The 20,195-nt window shown below is 48.3% G+C and overlaps 8 protein-coding genes across 8 annotated transcripts; 3 read left to right on the top strand and 5 right to left on the bottom strand.

The window, feature by feature from the left end:
- Positions 1-453: 453 nt before the first annotated feature.
- On the top strand, positions 454-2,833 carry LACBIDRAFT_303983 (extracellular triacylglycerol lipase precursor; the record flags this gene model as incomplete). Its single annotated transcript, XM_001884566.1, has 14 exons — positions 454-604; positions 667-785; positions 837-932; positions 987-997; positions 1,052-1,127; positions 1,182-1,251; positions 1,304-1,404; positions 1,456-1,542; positions 1,592-1,907; positions 1,966-2,181; positions 2,239-2,361; positions 2,418-2,573; positions 2,637-2,671; positions 2,729-2,833. The coding sequence occupies 14 exons, from the start codon at positions 454-456 to the stop codon at positions 2,831-2,833; spliced, it is 1,662 nt and encodes a 553-aa protein (XP_001884601.1).
- Positions 2,834-3,146: 313 nt separating this feature from the next.
- On the bottom strand, positions 3,147-4,013 carry LACBIDRAFT_303982 (uncharacterized protein; the record flags this gene model as incomplete). Its single annotated transcript, XM_001884471.1, has 3 exons — positions 3,147-3,779; positions 3,829-3,864; positions 3,924-4,013. 3 exons carry the CDS (start codon positions 4,011-4,013, stop codon positions 3,147-3,149), a joined length of 759 nt encoding a protein of 252 aa, XP_001884506.1.
- Positions 4,014-5,469: 1,456 nt separating this feature from the next.
- On the bottom strand, positions 5,470-6,632 carry LACBIDRAFT_303981 (uncharacterized protein; the record flags this gene model as incomplete). Its single annotated transcript, XM_001884470.1, has 3 exons — positions 5,470-5,976; positions 6,036-6,440; positions 6,501-6,632. The coding sequence occupies 3 exons, from the start codon at positions 6,630-6,632 to the stop codon at positions 5,470-5,472; spliced, it is 1,044 nt and encodes a 347-aa protein (XP_001884505.1).
- Positions 6,633-6,861: 229 nt separating this feature from the next.
- Positions 6,862-8,378, top strand: LACBIDRAFT_303980 (uncharacterized protein; the record flags this gene model as incomplete). Its single annotated transcript, XM_001884565.1, has 6 exons — positions 6,862-6,871; positions 6,934-6,995; positions 7,054-7,101; positions 7,163-7,252; positions 7,308-7,547; positions 7,599-8,378. 6 exons carry the CDS (start codon positions 6,862-6,864, stop codon positions 8,376-8,378), a joined length of 1,230 nt encoding a protein of 409 aa, XP_001884600.1.
- Positions 8,379-9,172: 794 nt separating this feature from the next.
- On the bottom strand, positions 9,173-11,708 carry LACBIDRAFT_303979 (uncharacterized protein; the record flags this gene model as incomplete). The annotated part of the gene is made up of 17 exons (XM_001884469.1): positions 9,173-9,318; positions 9,378-9,406; positions 9,472-9,504; positions 9,565-9,798; positions 9,856-10,083; positions 10,148-10,214; positions 10,268-10,521; positions 10,581-10,693; positions 10,763-10,801; positions 10,861-10,889; positions 10,940-11,008; positions 11,060-11,103; positions 11,168-11,205; positions 11,256-11,309; positions 11,371-11,405; positions 11,463-11,525; positions 11,576-11,708. The coding sequence occupies 17 exons, from the start codon at positions 11,706-11,708 to the stop codon at positions 9,173-9,175; spliced, it is 1,608 nt and encodes a 535-aa protein (XP_001884504.1).
- A 547-nt stretch (positions 11,709-12,255) lies between these two features.
- On the bottom strand, positions 12,256-14,800 carry LACBIDRAFT_303978 (uncharacterized protein; the record flags this gene model as incomplete). The annotated part of the gene is made up of 14 exons (XM_001884468.1): positions 12,256-12,401; positions 12,461-12,489; positions 12,551-12,583; positions 12,647-12,880; positions 12,940-13,297; positions 13,351-13,604; positions 13,656-13,786; positions 13,837-13,881; positions 13,935-13,963; positions 14,018-14,181; positions 14,245-14,432; positions 14,479-14,495; positions 14,553-14,615; positions 14,668-14,800. 14 exons carry the CDS (start codon positions 14,798-14,800, stop codon positions 12,256-12,258), a joined length of 1,824 nt encoding a protein of 607 aa, XP_001884503.1.
- A 315-nt stretch (positions 14,801-15,115) lies between these two features.
- Positions 15,116-17,637, bottom strand: LACBIDRAFT_252397 (glycoside hydrolase family 13 protein; the record flags this gene model as incomplete). The annotated part of the gene is made up of 12 exons (XM_001884467.1): positions 15,116-15,379; positions 15,437-15,598; positions 15,660-15,753; positions 15,824-16,045; positions 16,114-16,357; positions 16,416-16,465; positions 16,515-16,618; positions 16,672-16,826; positions 16,976-17,105; positions 17,170-17,203; positions 17,262-17,354; positions 17,426-17,637. 12 exons carry the CDS (start codon positions 17,635-17,637, stop codon positions 15,116-15,118), a joined length of 1,764 nt encoding a protein of 587 aa, XP_001884502.1.
- A 764-nt stretch (positions 17,638-18,401) lies between these two features.
- On the top strand, positions 18,402-19,083 carry LACBIDRAFT_303976 (uncharacterized protein; the record flags this gene model as incomplete). The annotated part of the gene is made up of 3 exons (XM_001884564.1): positions 18,402-18,692; positions 18,753-18,864; positions 18,917-19,083. 3 exons carry the CDS (start codon positions 18,402-18,404, stop codon positions 19,081-19,083), a joined length of 570 nt encoding a protein of 189 aa, XP_001884599.1.
- Between the last annotated feature and the right edge of the window lie 1,112 nt (positions 19,084-20,195).

Raw genomic sequence — 20,195 nt, 5'->3', positions numbered from 1 at the left:
TGTAAGGGGAAGTGAGTATGTTCATGAAATTTCTCCGGTCAAGGATGTGCTGAAAATTATAAATAAGCTCAATTTTCGAAGGAAAAGCGTTTACTTACGTAAGCGAAACCGTCAAGCCCTACTTCGGAGTCTAAATTTATCCATTCTTACCACCATGCTCTGGAACGTCTCGCCGACGCTTGCTCTCTTATGCGCCATACGCTTACTATACGTCCGGCTATAACGTTTGAAAAGTCGATGCCACTTTAGAACCTACGTTGACAACGGTCCAATCATGTAAGAGCTTGCGAAATTGACCTGGTTGAAATTGGTTGACTAACACGTTTGCTCAGGAGGTGAATCTCACTCCATACCTTGCGATCTATCCCGAGTGGCACGAGGAAAATCTGAGATCGAAACTAACACTATAAAATCTCCCCACTCATAGGTTTCGGACCCCAGGCTTCGGACAAGATGCTTCTCTCCCTCTCCTACGTGTTGGCGCTCTACTCTCTGTCAACGTTCGCTGCGCCCACCACGAACGACGGTGTTCCCCGCGTCAAGTTGGGGAAGACGACGCTTGTCGGGAGGGCTATCACAGCGTCGAAGGTCGAGTTCTTTGGAGGTACCGTCGTTCGCGTTGGTTACTTGACGATTTGTTAACCTATAAATTTGCTTTGCTTGTAGCTATTCCTTATGCTGAACCTCCCCTTGGTCCGCTTCGCCTCAGGCCTCCTGTGCTGAAAACGCATCTGAACGTTGCTACGTTCAACGCGACAAATTTTGGCAAGGGTTGCTTGCAATATGTAAGTCGGTGCTGCCTTGCGATCGTTTATGCTGATATCAGGTGTCGTCAGCCAAAGCATCTTACTGCTGATGAAGTTGACGAGGATTGCATGACTATCAATGTTTATCGTCCGGCTGGGATTAGTTCTGATGCCAAATTACCTGTGGTGCGTTTCATTTTTATTATTATGTCGACCTTTTCAGTGACGTCTTTTGTTCAGCTGTTTTGGACGTACGTTGTTCAAGACATATTTTCTCTTCCCGTCTCAAATTAATGATATCTTAGCCATGGCGGTGGGATGATTCAAGGTGCTGGAAACATGTTCAACGGAAGCGCAATCGTCGCTCAGAGCATAACTCGGGTTTGTTCCTCCTCTCACCCTTCCCTTAATGCAAGTATTCATTTCAATCTCTAGGGTACCCCAATCATCTACGTCAACTTTAACTATCGTCTCGGCCCTCTTGGGTTCCCTCAGGGTCAAGAAGGTGGGTAATCCTCCTTGCGTCAGCCGTATGACTCAAACATATTATCGTCTAGCCATCAATAACAAAGCGCTCAACCTTGGACTCAAGGATCAAGTAACCGCCCTCGAGTGGGTCCAGCAGAACATAGGGATTTTTGGCGGTGACAAGAAAAAGGTCAGTGGCTACCACCAAGGCTAATAATCACGCCACTAATCTCCATTCCAGGTAACCGTCTTTGGAGAGAGCGCCGGGTCTATCATGACGTCCGCCCTCTTCCTTAACTCAAACCTCGAGAAGTATGCGAGGGCTGCAGTAAGCCCCTGTCAATTATCACCAACGACCCCTACCAACCCACCCTCAGATCTTCCAATCTGGACACTTGACATTCAAAGGAAACTTTCCCGCAACGCATCAACAATCCGATTGGGACGGCTTCGTTGCCCTCGTCCCAAGCTGCGCCGACCTTGTCGCTATGAATAACACCTGGGATTGTATTCGTGAGGCCCCTGTCGCTGAGATCTTTGCTTCCCTCGTCAACGTGGAGACAAACACGGCCGCGCCCTTCATGCCAGTGCTTGATGGGCCGGACGGGTTTATCCCAGATTACCCGTCTAAGTTGTATGCCAAGGGGCATTTCGCGAAACTGCCATTCATCACGGGGACGAACCTTGATGAAGGTGCGTTATTTTATTCTTCTTGCCTCTGGAGAATATGAACTGAAGTGAAGAAATGTAGGGACACTCTTTGTAGCCCCGACGATCAACTCCACGGACCAAGTTCGCGCGAGCCTCATCGCCGGCGCCTCTCCCTCCAACAACCCCGCTTCGCTAAACGCCTCAGTGGATAAGATCTTGCAGCTGTACCCCGATGTTCCAGCGCTCGGTGCACCCTTCGGGACTGGGAACGAGACATTCGGGTATTCGAGCCAGTACAAACGGATGGCTGCCATCTGTGCGTTCGCTTCCTTTCCTTTCTTGGTTTCACCCCGAACTGACTGTTGTGGCATAGCTACTGATGCGATGATGTTGGCGCCGCGCAGATTCTGGCAGAAAGCCGCTGCCGACTTTGGAGTGAAGACCTACGGGTATCTGTTCACTGAGCCTATGCTTGCGGACCCCCCTGCTCTCGGCAGTGCGTTTGTTTCTTCCTTTGTGTAAAGTTGCGATATTTACCCACTTGACGTTCAGCAACGCACGCTGTTGATCTCACATTCGTCTACGGTGGACTCTACTACAAGCCCCTCGAGAAAACGACCTCCGCACACACAGCTAGCAGCTACTTCATTGATTACTGGGTATCGTTCACGAATGGCTTGGATCCTAATGACGGGAAGGGTGTACAACGTGAGTTTCCTCTTTGCATTGCCTCCTTGAGTGTCCGTTGAAGGGATTTCTCTGATATCTTAGGCCCGAAATGGGAGCAATACACATCTAAGAACCAGGTATGTCTTCCTCTTAATTTCATGAAAAGGATGTTGACACCGGTGATGCCTTTGTAGGTTCTCCTGCAGATTAACGGACAGAACACGACGACTATCCCTGATACCTTCCGCAAGACACAGACTGACTTCATGAATTCGGATCCCGCAATTTGGTTCCATTAATTTAAAAGAGACTAGTTTCCATTCCGTCGACTCGAACTACCTGCCTACCCGAGGGGAGACTTGAGAAATAGTGACGCATTTGGATAGGATAATACGATTGATGACGATGTGAGAATAATGGTTATGATATTGTTACGATTGTACTTTTTCGGTTTCGTGTAAGATGTGACGTTTTGCGTTAAGTAATGTTTCTCTTCAGGCAACAAAGCTATGCATTATTACTGTGATGGTTGAACATCACTACGAAACATTTATATACCAGAGGCGCCGCTATCTACTTAGGGAAAATATATATAAGTCCCGGACACAAGACTTACTCCGAGTTGAGCTTGAGCTTCTCCTCCCAGATGATTTCCACTAGAGTTAAAACATAACTATCGGCCAGGTGATCAGGAAGAGCCTTCCTCAGCCACCCTTCAATTTTTTCCAACCCATAGCCGTTGCTGTGCATCATGTGTTCAATGTGAATCCGATGAACCTGTGCTACCCGCAAGGCGTTTACCAATATGTCGCACTCGAAGCGGTGACGCCGAAGGAGTTCTCGCAACCATTCCTCATCCCAGGCATCGTCGTGGTCCACACGAGTGCTAGTAGGGTTGGCAGGGGGCGGAGTTGCGACACTGGGCTCCAGTCGGGATGATGAAGCACTGCGGGACGAGGGAGGACCGCGAGATGACGATGGTGGCTGAGTGAGGGTGCGGTTCCATGTAAATGGTACGGAAGGTGGGGTTGGTGGAATGGAGACGACGGCCGAAGTAGAGGCGAGGCGGGAGCTCGTACCCTTTCCCCCTTTCTCGTTGGTTTCCTCGGGGTGTTCCCTCATTTTTCCTGTCCGTCGCTCTAGGCGGGCCGCGACATCATTTCCCACCCCCTCCACGTTGTCCCCAGTAGTAAAGCGCACTCGCTCGCTCCTGGCCTGGGTTTGAGAGGAACCGAATCCCGTCGACTTTGAAAAGTTAGTCAGTGAAGGAAAGGTTGCGATAAGAGGTACGTACCTGTGAATTTGACGCGGCTTTAGTCCCTGTTGCTGTCTGGGATAGGTATAAAGATTAGTCCAAATGAATGAAGAAGAAATGATAGAAATTTTTACCTGCGAGTTTTCCTCTTTGCATTGCCTCCTTGAGTGTCCGTTGAAGGGATTTCTCTGATATCTTAGGCCCGAAATGGGAGCAATACACATCTAAGAACCAGGTATGTCTTCCTCTTAATTTCACGAAAAGGATGTTGACATCAGTGATGCCTTTTGTAGGTTCTCCTGCAGATTAACGGACAGAACACGACGACTATCCCTGATACCTTCCGCAAGACACAGACTGACTTCATGAATTCGGATCCAGCAATTTGGTTCCATTAATTTTCAAAAGAGACTAGTTTTCATTCTGCCAACTCGAAACCACCTGCCTACCCAAGGGGAGACTTGAGAAATAGTGATGATTGATTTCGCATTCGGATAGGATAAGTAATACGATTGAAGACGATGTGAAAATATTGGTTATGATATTGTTACGACTTGGTTACGACTGTACCTCTCTAGCTTTTTGCTTTTTCTACCCCAATCTGAAGTCTCTCGAAGGCAGGCAGGCTCGCACATTCGACAGGCTGATCAGGACCATACACTCACTTGCACTCGGCCTAGTTCCTGTGTATGCCCACTACGACAACCGTCGCACTCCGCGACATCGCGTATCCCCTCTTCGCTTGTGCCTGACTGGGCTTCCAGGATTTTGGACAGGCCGTCATTGACGCTGATCAAGCTTAGGGGACTTTCGGAGTGATTGTAAGAGTTTGTTCGAAAGGCGGGTGAAGGAGCTCTTCGTGGAGAGGGGGGGCATGACGGACGTTGGACTGGGGTTGTCGTGGTATCCGACGCATATATCGACGCGTCGAGCAAGGGCATTCCATGGTGAAGCAAGTCATGACTCATCTGGATGTCGTCCCCGGGGGTTTGAAGGACGAACAGAAGAAGTAGGACGTCGCCGATCAAAGTGAGGGGATTTCTTTAGTCCACATTCTATCAATTGACTGCGGCGTAGAGCTTTGAAGTTTGACGGTCTGCATTTTGACTATCGCACCTCAGCTGCAAACCATTGCTCTCTGCCTTCCCAAAATGCCCTCCTGCTTCTCAGATTGTTCTGTTTGCGGTTCCACATCACGCCCCTGAAGGCGGGCGACTGGAAACCGAGGCCAACATTGGGAGTCTGTTCCGGCGACAGCAGTGTCGTCGTTTCGCCTCTTCGTGCTGACGCTTCAATCCGTTGACACCCACTCAATTCAACCCCTCCTCGTACCTCGGGACGAGGATCCGACCCTGCCTCTCTCCGCATCATAGGTACTTTGCTCCACGCCTTCACCGGTTGCAGCAATCCACGGGGCTGCTTCATCTCCCCAATGTCCGCTTCGACTCCCTCTAGGGCACGCAAACTCCGATTGGTCGACAAGCAATGACTTCTCCCAGCTGAAGCACCTCTCCGATGTTGACATTATTCGACCACGCTTCATGCATCTGACATACCATATTGCAAAAGACGCCCTGCAGATACTCTGTTTCGAAGGTCTCTCCCCCAGACTTAAACGACCAAAACCGACGTATCAATATCAAAATCCCAAAGTCTATCATACAAAAAAGTCTTATACAACTAGTCCTCAAACTCCGTTCCCTCCCCCTCCGATTCTTCCCCAAACGGCCTCTTCGCCAACGCCTCCAACTCTGCAATATGTTTATTCAACATCTTCCCAACCATAGCCACCCCTCCAATCAATATCCGAAGATCGTTTCGCAGCTTCTCCGCTTCTGCTGTCAACGCCGAAGTCTTGCGACGATGGGACGAAGGTCCTGCCCTCGGAGTAGTATCTTCCATTGAATGATGGCTAACTGAGGAATTGTCTAATGTCCTAGAACCAGAGCCAGAGCCTGATAGCCGCTGCCTGACTTTCCGTGTCTCAGCGTCTACGATCGCTTTTCTTTTTCCCTTTCCCAAATCTCCCACTGGTTGTGCTACGCCTCCTGCTTGCTGTACAGCACCAGGTACTTTCTTCGTTAGCGAACATGCTTGTTTGAGGTGGATGCATCGCTCGCATCTGCTCCCTAGGCTCTTTTCTGAAAAACACATTCGTGGGACGGCTGCTTGGGAACATCGGTGACACTATAGAACGGCTCTCTTAGTCGTGGTGGTGAGACGGGATACTTGCGGAGAAAACGTACCCGTGGATCATTTAGTTTGTGGATGTTCGGTTTGAAGACTGGGGGTTCTCTTTTCACTTGATGGGACGAGGTCGGTGGAGGCGCCTTTTCCTTCTCTTTCTTCGCCGCTCTAGAGTTCGAGTTTGAAGATGTGCCAGCACCACCGGGAGCATCGCCTTCAACGACCTCCTCCTGCCCCTCCTCTCCGTCTTCGGAATCATCAAACTCCAAGTCGATGATCTGCGATAGAGGTACTACCACGGCGATCTTGTTCGCGCACCTGGAGAACCGCTGGTCGATGATGGTGAGCGCTGGTTGGGTCAACCACGTCCGGGATCGGAGCGTTGCCATCCATGAGGGCATGAGGTTTTTGGGCCAGCGGAGTTGGTGCTCTGTTGCTGTTTCGACGGTGCCGATCCATTTGTCCTGGGATTGGTTACATTACATATATGATTGGGGGTTGGATTGGACGGACGAGGTGCTTACCAGTACCTCTGAGATGATGGCCCACTCTGCCTTTTTCGCATCGGCTCTTTTGAGTTTGGGGGAAGAGGCGGATATGACGGAGTTCAGTCTTGTTGTGGCGCGCTTGAAGTCTTCTAGAATCCTGTTCGACATGGCTGGTTGAGGGAGAGAGAGAGCAGCAGAAACGTTATCTTGTAACCAGCTTGTAAGTTGTACTCGTGTGAGGCTGTTCACATTTGATCGGACACATTCAGGGTCATCAAATGCGATTCGGAGGGATTATATTTAGAGTTTGTCAACGCGTGATATTCGACGTGGTTACTCCGAGTCCCTGCAAATCTGCAGCTCTCCCATCCAAACCCATATCGCACTTCGAGAGGCAATGCCGCGCAGTACGTTCTTCCTGGCGCCCCTCTTCCTCTGAACCAATCTTAATCTTCATTCCCACACCCAGAATCTTCTGCGGCCGTCTCGAACTCTCGACTTCCCCTTCGACTTCCGAATATCCCCTCAACGGTTGGTTTCATTCGTTTTGCTCGTTCCCTTCCTCTTACACGCATGACAGCTTGCACAGAAACGGCGTATATTTGGGGTAACCCAAAAAGAGCTTAACGCGATTTTCGTGAGTTGTTTTTCGTTCTCCGACCTCCTCCGCCGTTCAAGCTGATAGGGGGAAATGGTAGGGTACCGTTCGACGGTTCTCGGACCTATACCTCGACCTCAATCACCTCGCTACGCACCAGGAGGAACGACTGATTCAAGTCGAGAATGCTGTGAGGTCCCCCCTCATTGTTTTATTCAACGCAGCTGCTCAGTTGACATACATAGGTGAAAGAAGCATATCCCAACATTTTCAGTAATGGTGAAACTAAGATTCAGCACCTCCGGAATTGTATATATAGAAATCATGACGTTGCACGATCAGCGAGGAAAGTTACCAACAGAGGAGGAATGGGAGAGGTGGTGGAGACAGGCACAAGGGAAACTCAGGTTTCTGATGAAAGTGGTGAAAGTGATGCAGAGGCTATGGATGAGGATGCTGGGCCCTCCAGCGCTAGTGGGCGTTTGGTACGTTTGTTATGATTATTCTTGGGGAGGCAACCACTGATACTCTTTCAGAGTCAGGGTTCCCCCGTGCAGCCGGAAAGCGAACCCCGGAACACCCACTCGTCTAGTGCAAGGCAGGCTTCATTGCCCCCTGATTCAGTCGAAGAGACAGTGCACGTCCGCCCCAGTCATTCTGCTCCATTACGAAGGAGAGGCTGCCCACCGAAGCAAAGTGCACAACCCACGGAGGGGAGCGGGGTCACTCCTTTCGTCAATGCGTCAGCTTCGACTAGTGCAGGGCATGATTTATTGCCCCTTGATTCGGTCGGGCAGGCGGTGCATGTCCACCCCGGTCATTCTGCTTCACCACGAAAGACAGGCCGCCCATCGAACCGAGCAACGGAAAGGAGAGGGCTCATACTTCCCGTCAACTCATCAGCTTCGGCCAGTCGACTCCCCAACCGTCAAGTCGAGGTCGTCATTCAATCTACACAACTTGCATTACCTCCAACCGTACACGTTCCGCCGCCTAATACTCAGCCCGAAACGCCTCCCAACGACGGCTCAGATCCAGGTTTAAAAGAAGTAAAACAATTCCTAGCGTCAACGTGCAAACCATCCCTCATCCACCTCCTGGACCACCTCGTGCACTACGGCTGCGTCAGCGGCGATTTCCTGCGCTTTTTGGCGGGACGGGCGGCGAGGGTTGAGGAGGAGGAGTTTCATAAGTATTTGAGGAATCATTTCTCGAAGGGACGTGCACGTGCACATGGACAAGAAGGGAGGGATTTGACGGAGATTGAGATTTTGGTTTTGACGGAGGGGTTGTTGAGTTTAAGGGGTGATAGGTGAGGGACGGGTTTGGGTGTTGGAATTGGAATTGGTTGGGGAAATTTGATGTGGATGATGAAGGAGATCATTCTCTATGATGCAGAGTGTGTGTTGTACGACAGGGAAGGTATGGGGGAGTTGAACTGAGCTGAGAAGACCCTTGCCCTTTTTTCTCGGAGGGAGGGCGCACCATCGGGGCAAGGTCGGGGCTGGTCGGGGGTTACATCGCACTGGGGCGAGCGAAGCAGAAGTTTGGGGAGTGCTAGTGAACGTTGGCGCCAACCTTCAATATTTCAGTATTCAACGCCGACTTATCCTCGCCGGCCACTCCGTAAAAGTTACTCACCCAATTGCTGTACCAACAAACCAATTTTTCCGTCTTTCTCGGCTTATATGGTTTTATTTCGATACGCCGTAGAACATATGAAGTCGGATATGGTGTAAAGGGTGCTGCATACCATGAAATGATACGGTGTGCTTGAGTAGAATATGTGTCGTGGTGGTCTGGGTTCGAATCCCAGTGTCCGATTGAATGAGTGTGGAACGAATATTATTATGGAATAGCTAAGCGCTTACACCTTCCATACAACGAAATTTGAATTTACCATCCGTTTTCGTATTTTCTGTTGATTTTCTGGCGATCCTAGTGTTCGAAATGTACATGTTGTGAAGTCTCTCTCTTTCATTCCAAAAAAAAGAACAGGAGAAACTAAAGGAACGTTGCAGAGGAGTGGAGTTTGGGAGAGTTGCTGTGGAATAACGCGTCAGCTATGTAAAACCTTCCGCACGATGTGATGCATACAAGAATGTACGAACTAGATTTTGCTCACTCTGAGCGGGAGTTCGTTCTTACCATTCCCACCAACCACAGTAGGCGTGGCTATCATGTTCATCTGCCAAAATATCTCCTTGTCGGAGGGGGAGAATTTGAAAGACTCGATCAAGAGCGAGAGCACGACCTCTGAAGAAATCGCGTCAGTCATCAAGAAAAAAATACTGAGCTTGTGGAATTCAACAGACTCATTTCGAGTTGGGAGAATTTGAATCCGCTGTGGGGTGCGATGTTTCAGTTATATTGAATAACGAAAAAGAAAATACGAGGGGTGATACACACATGCAAGATCTCCCACCGCCCCCGAATGTCATACTGATATTTTTCACGGATTAAATCAGCATTTGACAAGACGAGACAATACCGATTACCCACAGGTTTGAATAGACACCTGGAATAGGTGCACCAGCTACTGAGAAGGGTGAGGCGCTCACCCATCTCTCTGGAATCCATTCAAAAGAATTGGAACCCCATATCTCCGGGTCACGGTTGGATGCGAGAGCCGAGACGATGATGTTTGTATTTTTCGGGATGGGAATCTCATTGATTTCGTGTCCGTCGAGGCCTTTGATGGGGTTTAAAAGTGGCATCACGGTGTCTGCGCATGACCTGTTTCATTTCCTCATCAGAATGAGAAGAGAATTAGGGGCGAGGTGAGAGATGCACGTTCTCAAAATATAAGATACCGGAGGGTAAAGGCGAAGGGTTTCTCTGCAAACCGCGTCCAGATATGGGAGTGCTACTAGCTCGTCGTATGCAAGGTCCCCGTACTTCACGCGGGCGTCGGTGACTTCGCGGCGCAGTTTTTCTTGAACATCTTGATTCTGCGCTAATAAAAATAGGGTGCGAGCGAGCGCGTTTGAGGTTGTGTCCATAGCTGCGAATATCAAAGTTCTAGAAAATAGAAAATTAGACCCAGAGCAAGCTGCAGGTTTTTTTTATGAGAGTAGAAACGCACGACATCTGTCCGATGAGGTCAGACTCATCTAGTTTATCGTCATCCGTTGCATGCATGTTGGCCCTCACTAGTGCAAGGATAAGCATGACACTATCAAAGAGAAGGTGATAATCTACTTACTGAGAATACTCATAATATCCTTTCCCCTCCCAATCTGTCTCGCCAAAACCTCGTCCCCATCCATCAACGCCTTTTTCTTGGATTCGAAAATCTCGACAGAAGTGTTGTACATCACATCGACAATGTCCCGCATATCATGCAGATTTTTCCACGGAAGCAAGTCAACGACGAATCGTCGGAATTTTGGGGTGCCGATTTTGAGTGCGGGTACAAGCAGGTACGCACGGAGGAATGAGACGCGTAAGGAGGTCGGTCTTGGCAAGTTGGACGGCTGTTCAGAAAAGTTTCACTCTAGATGGTGAATAAGACTCACAATAGCTTTTTGACGGAGCCGCTGTATGGGTGTGGTGTGGCGTCTTCAACTAAGGGGTCAAATGAGTAGCCTAGACCACTCTGTCCAATTAATTCCAGTGCTGTACGAGCCATCTATGAGACGAGATCGATCTGAAAAGAGTTGGAGAGTGTCAATTGAAAGGTTTTTCTCATGAAATTTACCTCTTGAGGACCATCTTCGACTTTCAGCGCAATCGACGCCTGAAGCTGAGTGGAGAGGATGAGGATCGAATGGGGAATTAAAAAAGAGGGGTGCTAACGTTATGAGTGACATTGTAGAAAATGGGAACTGGGATACCGTTTAGCGTGAAGAGAAAGGAGTGGTTAGGATCACCGAACTCATTTCACGCATGTGAGCAATGGAAAAGACTGGGTTTAACATCTTTCTTTGTCGGCGATGATGTTCTCCTGGATTGATAAATGGATTGGTGTATCACGAAAAGCGTTTGCATCGCTCACCCTTGGTCGCCACCAGCCCTTTACCAAACACTAAGCCGTTGAATCTGAGCGATTGAATGTGAACAGTCAGGTACGAGAGCCTTTGGCAGAAGAGAGAGGCAAATTTACGCAAAAATCGATGTGTCCTTTTCGTATGAATGTTGATCCTGGAACCCGTATATTAGCAGAAAAGAAGGGCGGTTGAGGGCTGGCTTACCTTTACAACAATGTGGTGCATCGCCTTCGAATCGAACACATAAAGTTGATTTTCCTACATCAAACAAATGAGTGTCGGCCTAGGAGCCCTCTGATGACGAGGATCTTGGACATACACCAAAAAGAGCCTTGACCTTGACCACGCCTCCATCTGACAAGAATAGTACTTTTGAGACTCAGACACGAACAAAGTCCAAATGTTACCTACATTTTGTTGCAATGTCTTGATGGAATTCCCAACCATTAACGTTGAACAATTGCGGGAAGTTACCTGACAAGCAGTTTGTCCCGCTCGTTGTTGGACTTAAGAGTACTAGGTACCTTTGAAGAAAGAAGGGGAGGGAGGCCCTGGAATGTTATCGAGGGCTGTCTTGACGACGAGGCGACGCAGAACGCAATAAAATGCCCAGAAGATAGCGAACGAAAAGATTCCTTTGAAAATTAACCCGAGCATGATGGGAGACGGTGGACACGCACTGGCATAGCCAGGGCCGTCCTGGTCTTGTTCTTATCAAGATTGAGTGTGGCCACCAATGAAGAGCTGGGGAAGGAATTCGAAGGCATTCAGTTGTTGAGACTGCCTTTGGATCTTTTGTCTCACAGAACGAATGAACAGCTCACCTTTGACGTGCAGTGTGGGCACTTTTCTGCAACTATTTGACATTCCAAGGGAAACTTGTCAAGATCAAGCTCTGCGACAAGTACAAAACTTCTCAGGAATGTCAAGAATAGACTACCCCGAGTTCGAATGGCCTTCTGTGCATGACAGATCGACAGTGGAAGTAATGATCACGTGAGGCAAGGGATGTGGGCTGATACCAAGGTGTGTCGGAAGTTGGTCGGAAGCCCGTTCCTCATTAAGACCGATCCGGGATATATGTACTCTACTCTACTCTTGGCCTGGGGGGCATATGTACATACCATGTATAGTGATGGCGGGGATTGGATGTACATATCAGAGCATGCGCATACGACCATGGCAATAAAAGAACAATGATGAACTAGACTTTGCTGACTCTGAGCGGGAGTTCGTTCTTACCATTCCCACCAATGACAATAGGCGTCGCTATTGAGTTCATTTGCCAAAATATCTCCTTGTCGGAGTGGGAAAATTTGAAAGACTCGATCAAGACCGAGAGCACGACCTCTGAAGAAAGCACGTCAGTGAGCAAGAAAAAATTACTTCGTTTGTGGAATTGAACGGACTCATTTCGAGTTGGGAGAATTTAAATCCGCTGTGGGGTGCGATTTTTTTAGTCATATAGAATAACGAAGAAAACAAGAAATGATACACACATGCAAGCTCTCCCGCCGCCCCCGAATGTCATACTGATATTTTTCACGGATTAAATCAGCATTTGAAAAGGCGAGACAATAAATCCGATGACCCACAGGTTCGAATAGACCCCTGGAATAGGTGCACTAGCTACTGAGAAGGGTGAGGCGCTCACCCATCTCTCTGGGATCCATTCTAAAGAATCGGAACCCCATATCTCCGGGTCACGGTTGGATGCGAGAGCCGAGATGATAATGTTTGTGTTTTTCGGGAGGGGAATTTCATTGATTTCGCGTCCGTCGAGTCCTTTGATGGGGTTTGAAAGTGGCATCACAGTGTCTGCGCATGTCCTACATTATTTCTCAGACATCAGAATGAAAGAAGGTGAGGGGCGAGTTGAAAGGCGCACGTTCTCAAAAGGTAAGATAACGGGGGGTAAAGACGAAGGGTTTCTCGGCAAACCGCGTCCAGATACGGGAGTGCTACTAGCTCATCGTACGCAAGGTCCCCGTACTTCACGCGGGCTTCGGTGACTTCGCGGCGCAGTTTTTCTTGAACATCTTGATTCTGCGCTAATAAGAAAAGGGTGCGAGCAAGCGCGTTTGAGGTTGTGTCCATAGCTGCGAATATCAAAGTTCTGGGAAATAGGAAATTAGAGCCAGAGCAAGCTGCAGGGTTTTTCGTGAAAGTAGAAACACACGACATCTGTCCGATGAGTTCGGACTCATCTAGTCTATCTTCATCTGTTGCTTGCAAGTTGGCTCTCACTAGTGCAAGGATAAGCATGACACCATCGAAGAGAAGGTGATAATCTACTCACTGAGAATACTCATGATATCCTTCCCCCTCCCAATCTGTGCAGCCAAAGCCTCGTCCCCATCCATCAACGCTTTTTTCTTGGATTCGAAAATCTCGACAGAAGTATTGTACATCACATCGACAATGTCCCGCACATCATGCAGGTTTTTCCAGGGAAGCAAGTCAAGGACGAAGCGTCGGAATTTTGGCGTGCCGATTTTGAGTGCGGGGACAAGCAGGTACGCGCGGAAGAACGCGACGCGGATGATGGTGGGCCTAGGACGGCCGTCAAGAGAAGTTTCAATCTGAATGGTAGATCAGACTCACACTAGCTTTTTGACGGAGTCGCTGTACGGGTGTGGCGCGGCATCTTCAGCTAAGGAGTCAAATGAGTAGCCTAGGCCACTCTGCCCAATTAATTCCAGTGCTGTACGAGCCATCCATGAGACGAGATCGATCTGAAAAGGGTTGGAGAGAGTTAATTGAAGGTTTTTCTAAAGAAATTTACCTCTTGAGGACCGTCTTCGACTTTCAGCGCGATTGACGCCCGAAGCTGAGTGGAGAGCATGAGGATCGAACGGGCGATTGAAGATGCAGAGTGCTAACGTTATGAGTGACATTGTAGAAAATGGGAACTGGAATACTGTTTAGCGTGAAGAGAACGGAATGAGGGGTCAGGATCAACGAACCCATTTCACGCATGTGAGCAATGGAGAACACTGGGTTTAACATCTTTCTTTGTCGGCGATGACGTTCTCCTACATCACTAAATGAATTGGTGTATCCCGAAAAGCGTTCGCATCGCTCACCCTTGTTCGCCAGCAGCCCATTACCAAACAGTAAGCGGTTGAATCTGAGCGATTGAATGTGATCAGTCAAGTAGCAGAGCCTTCGGGAAAAGAGAGAAAGCAGGTACACAAAAATCGATGATTCCTTTCCGTATGAATGTTGATCCTGTTTGAAACACACATGTATCTTGGCACAAAAAAATGTGCTGTGTGAGGTCTGGCTTACCTTTACAACAATGTGGTGCATGGCCTTCGGATCGAACACATAGAGTTGATTTTCCTTGATCAAACAAAGTGAGTGTTGCCGCCTAGTAGCCTTCTCATGACAACAATCTCGAACATACACCAAAAAGGGCCTTGACCTTGACCACACCTCCATCTGACAAGAATAGTACTTTTGAGACTCACACACGAACAAAGTCCAAATGTTACCTACATTTGGTTGCGATGTCATGATGGAAATCCCAACCATCAACGTTGAACAATTGCGGGAAGTTACCTGAAAAGCAGTGTGTCCCGCCGCGCGTTGTTGGAGTTGATAGTACACGTACCTTTGAAGAAAGAAGGGGAGGGAGGCCCTGGAATGTTATCGAGAGCCGTCTTCACGACGAGCCGACGCAGAACACGATAAAAAGCCCAGAGGCCAACGAACACATAGATCCCTTTGAAGATTGACTCGAGCATGGTGGGGGAAGGAGGAGCGTGCACTCTGCCGGAATGGTGCCACGACTCATAGCCACCGTCCCGAAGTTCTTGTTCTTCATCAAAGACGAACCAAGTTTGGTTAGTACTTAGTGGTGATAGGTGGTGATATATTGATACGTAACAGCTTCGGGAATCGGCATTTCCCGAGAGCCGTGTGCTTTTTACATGGACGGCGCCTCCGTATCACCAGCTAGCAGGTTTCTTTTTTCTTCCCAGACGTACTTAGCTCTCCTAAAATAGAAAATGTAGTAGCGACGTTAGACTTATTGCAAGCGATTCTATTATTGTCGGTCACTATTGTATGTACACCCTGCCCTCAAATCCCCTCAGCCGAATGTCATTTGAGCCTGAGGCAACTCCAATTTCGTCTCCTTCATCGCCTCCATAGTTTCCCAGAACATGTCTGAAGCCAGTCCAATCGCTTTTTGAATCGAGACTAAAAATAACGTCTGTCTTCTTGAAATTTAGGAGAACCAGGGCTGAGGAATTCTCAAGAGTACGAATGTACGCGAACACTTCTTCATGGCTGTTTGATATGTCGCTGAAATCGCCATATATCTATCGATATCAACAGCGACTGGTAAACAAAGACAAAAGGCCTAGATATCTACGCACCAAGACCTCATGCGCTTTTCGCAGGTTCAAAGCGTGCTTCCAAAATGAATGAACGCTATCGTTGTCCTTGAGCTGCGCCGCTACGTTCCACGTCTGATAGTCCTCGTTAACTCTCATCCACGGTTCACCGCTTGTAAACCCAGCGTGTGCGCTAGAGTTCCACTGCCGGGGCATTCGGAAATGAAGATAAGGCAGAATAATTAGAAGCGATCCTTGCGCTGACCTGCATGGGTACTCGAGCGTGATCCCGCGCATTCCGCTGGAAACCGTCAAGGATGTCAGACATATCCACGGCCTCGTCGATTAATAACTTCTTCCTTTCCTCCAAGATTCTGCAAAATCTACAATCACCGACAGAAGTTTCCATCATGCCAAACAAAGACTTACTTCTTATAATAAATCTGACTGGCGATATCCTTGTATTCCTCGATCCCCCACGTCCTTGGGAGATTCTTCAATCCAAGCTCCTGGCCCTGATATATGTATAAGGTTCCGCTCTGCGAAATTTCGAGGATGGCGAGCATCTTTGCTGATTTTGCGCGCCATTCTTCTGAGTCGTCGCCGAACCGGGTCACGGAGCGCGCATGGTCATGATTCTCTATGTAAACCCTTTAAAGCATAAAATAGGAAATTGGTCTAGCCTAAAAAAAAAAAAAAAAAAAAAAAGGGAAACTTACGTGTTCCAGAAACCTTCCTCTCGTTTGTAATTCTGCCATTTCACCACTACCTGTCTGAATTCGGCTAGAGTCCAGTCCTTGTGTTTCAGTGGTAACCTAGAATTTCCTTCCTTTGGAAAATCCACATCCATGAGCTGGAAATGAAACACCATGTTCAATTCGTTATTTGAAGGCAGGACATAGCCATCGAATTCGGACATTTTTTGTGTGAAGGAAGCTTCACCAACTGTGATTAAGTCGTATTCTATTGGCGACAATAGTAATTAACGACGCAAATAAACTGAGTTCGTTGAGCGACTTACTGGACAGAACTTTCTTGTCCATTTCCTTAATATATTCGTGAATCTTTGGGCTACACCGCCCGTGAGACGCGAGATAAATTTAAGAATTCAACGACTAACCCATTCGCATAGTGAATGACGGCTGGTTGATACACCTCGTCCGGAGAGGTGATTGGGGCATCGGGGAGTCCTTCCGCTTTGGATAAGAGATCGATGACATCCAACTGCATGAAACAAAATCATCGCCTTTATCCAGACAATCACATATATGGCTTACTCGAAATCCATCGCATCCACGGTCTGTCCAAAACTGCATAAAATCCCAAACTGCATCCCTAACATCCGCATTCTCCCAGTTCAGATCCGGCTGCTTAGAGACGAACAAATGCAAGTAATATTCTTCCGTAATTTCGTCGTACTCCCATGCCGAGCCTGTGATTGAATATTATTTGAGTATACGGATCGCAAAGAAAGTGTTCCCCTCGGGGCATCCCGTCGAGAAGGCACACAACTGGCAAATGCCCAACACTCGGGTACATCCTAGCCATACCAATAGAGAAGAATCAATACTAGCTGCCTACCTTGAAACACTGATCTCCAATTATTCGGAGGCTGCCTGTTACCGTCGTCGTCGTATCTCGGGGGACGCCATATGTACCAATCCCGTTTGGGATCAGACTTGCTGGACCGAGAGTCTAGGAACCACTGATGCTATCGACACGTACGGATGACAATTAGATTTGACACGCATTTCATTCGATGGCGTCTTCCGCACCTCATCGGAAGTATGGTTGACCACCAAGTCCATCCTGAGTCACGAAAATTCAATATTCATACTCAACTTCCGTAAGATCAAAGAAGACAAACATGAGTTTCATGCCTCGCTCGTGAACCCCGCTCAATAGGTTATCCCAGTCAGCTAGCGTCCCATATCTCGGGTCTATATCACGAAAATCAGAACTGTTCCATTCCACATTTAAACTTGCATCAGCACGAGTCAATCGCGAGTTGAAATAAATTTGAATGCTTACATATCGTACCCCATGTCAGCCAAGGGGGATCGATAAATGGGAGATAACCATAGAACATCAACGCCTAAATCTTTCAGATAATCCAGTTTTGCATAGATTCCGTTCAGGTCACCAATGCCATCACCATTGGAGTCGAAGAAGGAGATGGGAAATATCTGGTAAATGGTAGCTTCCTTCCACCACGCCCGCGATGGAACAAAAGGCGTCGACATTATGGTAAGGAGTGTGAAAGAGGGAACTTGGTGTGCGATTGCCCGTCTTGAACGTCATATATCAATGGAGCTTTGAGAAGCACTGGGCAAATGGACTCACAGTTGAACGGAACGTGCTTGTACCTTGTAGGATCATATCACTGCGAGTACACAACGCCTCGATCCAGGAAAGCAAAGCTTAAGGAACACATGACTCGGCTCTAAGCACTGTTCACCTTCGTTTATGGGCCCTCCACATGCGCAGGTAGGACGTGGAACATAATTTCTTTTTGACAGACGATCAGGACTGTCAAGACTCAAGGAGGATGAGTAGGCAATGAGGAACTTCACATTGAAAAGTTGGAGATTTGCCTTTGGAGGTTATTTTGCGCCTTTGAGTTGGTGTTGATTCATGGCCGAGCCTAACACTGTTGAACGTTTCCGGAATGAAGTCAAGTGTCCATGTCAAGCGTGGTTATCGTGAGGAAGCACTTCAGAAGTTTGAACGGGTAGAGAACAGACAGAGTTTGCAATCAGCACAGCCACTTCTAATACGGATTCAGACACTGCACAAATCAAACACGGTGTGGGTCTGCGCACCCTAAATGATTTTTCAACATGTGAGTGCTGTCAATTCAGAAGAATAAAAATCTTCTCAAAGGAAACGATGCCAAGGTGGAGCAAAGGTGGAGGTCGGCTTACGTCGAGTACCGGTCCGGTCCTTCGGCCCGCGCCAAAAGTTGACATCATCGCTCTCCTCCCGAAACCGCCCACACACCACCACCATGGCAGAAAACGTATCCACCCTTTTGAACGCTCTAAAGCACGACCAAGTCATTCCAGATGTTATCCCCAAGTCATTCGCTCCCTCCGTTCTCTTCTCCATCGTCTATCCTGGGGTAGAGACTGGCTTGGGCAAGGAAATCCTCCGAAACCACACGCTCCCAGAGCCTACGATCAAACTCTTGAGCGGTGCCGGAGAAGGAGCAGGGGACAAGTCGTTTACTTTGGTGTTGACTGATCCCGACGCACCGTCTCGGGCGGACCCCAAGTTTGGAGAGTGGAGGCACTGGGTTGTATGTCTCAACTTGTTGCGTTCGGTTTGAAGTTGATGAGTACTAATACCTTTGGAACAGGTCACTGGGGTTAAGTTGTCGGAGGCCAACGAAAATGTGAAGCTCACGTCCGCCGCTGCTACTCCGTACGAGCCCCCTGCACCGCCGGCAGGTACGGGACTTCACCGTTACGGTCTGTAATTGCTTTTTTCCAAAGCTAATGAGGCTGATAAAATTCAATCAAGTTTTCCTGCTTTTTGAGGAGCCCGTATCGTTCTCCATCCCGAAGGGTGCTATCGAGCATGTCGCAGCTTTGAAGGACCGCCGCTCGTGGAACGCCCAGGCGTTCGCTGAGAAGTATGGTTTGAAGTTGGTTGGCGCTAACTTCTTTGTCACCCAGTCGCAGGTCTAGTTGATTTGAGGAGGAATTTGTCTTTTATCTAAAGTTCTATAAAACACGAAGAATCAAGCGACAGTCGAGTAGGATGATGACATGCACCCTTTGATTATTTCCGATGCGCGGTTTGTCCGTTGTCCGTCGAATATTTGAATATTGATCGTTTGCTAATCGCAATCGTTTGGCGACTTGCGGCAAGTGAAGGAAATTGATGGCATAGCTCTTCATGCCCACCGCAGATAGTGATAGTGCACTTACAAAAATGTAGTTGCGGTAAAATAAGATGTGTTTGGAAAATCAGGAAAATCAATTTATCATCGCGTGACCCGCGACGCGTAAATAGAACACGCCAAATGTCTGGCGCGATCATTCCTTCTCTCTTTTGACCACCATCTTCAACGCTCAAATGAACGAATTTAACACCTCAGAATAGCGTATCACTAGGAAGCTGCTACGCCGGACAACGGGAACTCCACGCCCAGTCAGCCGCGCTCCGATGCCACACTAGTAACACTGGCACATATCGCTTTTCGTGACGATTCTGATATTATCATGCAGGTCCGGAGCATCAGTAACTGTCAACGTTACCCCTTACCTGCGTTCTCAGGCGCATACATGGAACACTTTCCCACTTGTTCCAGGGTCTCGGCAGTATGTCGGACAGATACCGCGAGAAACCGCAGAAGCTTTCGGGATCCAGTGATTTCACAATTTCGGTCCCGGTAGGGTTTTTTGCGCAGGGCTCCCGAATGTACGCTCCGTTCACAATGTCCACATGGTCCCACCTGGTCCCACATTTTGAATGATATTCAGGGATCAGTGTATATTGACTTTTAATCCCTCAGGAAAACGGGTACCGATGCTTCATTGCTTGTTACTTCCTGATTCGACGGGTAATGCAACCAGTGGTAACACTGTCAGACTCGGAATGTCAACGAATCAAACAAATATGTTTTGGCTTGGAGGTTCTCTCTATTCTGGTAATTCAAGAGGGTCAACCTCTGGTTCTTGCAAGCTGCCGTCAATCAGTGATTGGATCACGCCGAGGAGATGTCGCCGGCAAGGAATTCCGACAATAAATTGCGATGCTTGTTGACACTATTGCTTCCGCTGTCGCCGTCCCGTGA

This window comes from Laccaria bicolor, genomic scaffold, assembly GCF_000143565.1.
Source record: "Laccaria bicolor S238N-H82 LACBIscaffold_26 genomic scaffold, whole genome shotgun sequence".
Classification (NCBI taxonomy): Eukaryota; Fungi; Basidiomycota; class Agaricomycetes; order Agaricales; family Hydnangiaceae; genus Laccaria; species Laccaria bicolor.
This window is presented reverse-complemented; position numbering and strand designations above follow the sequence as displayed.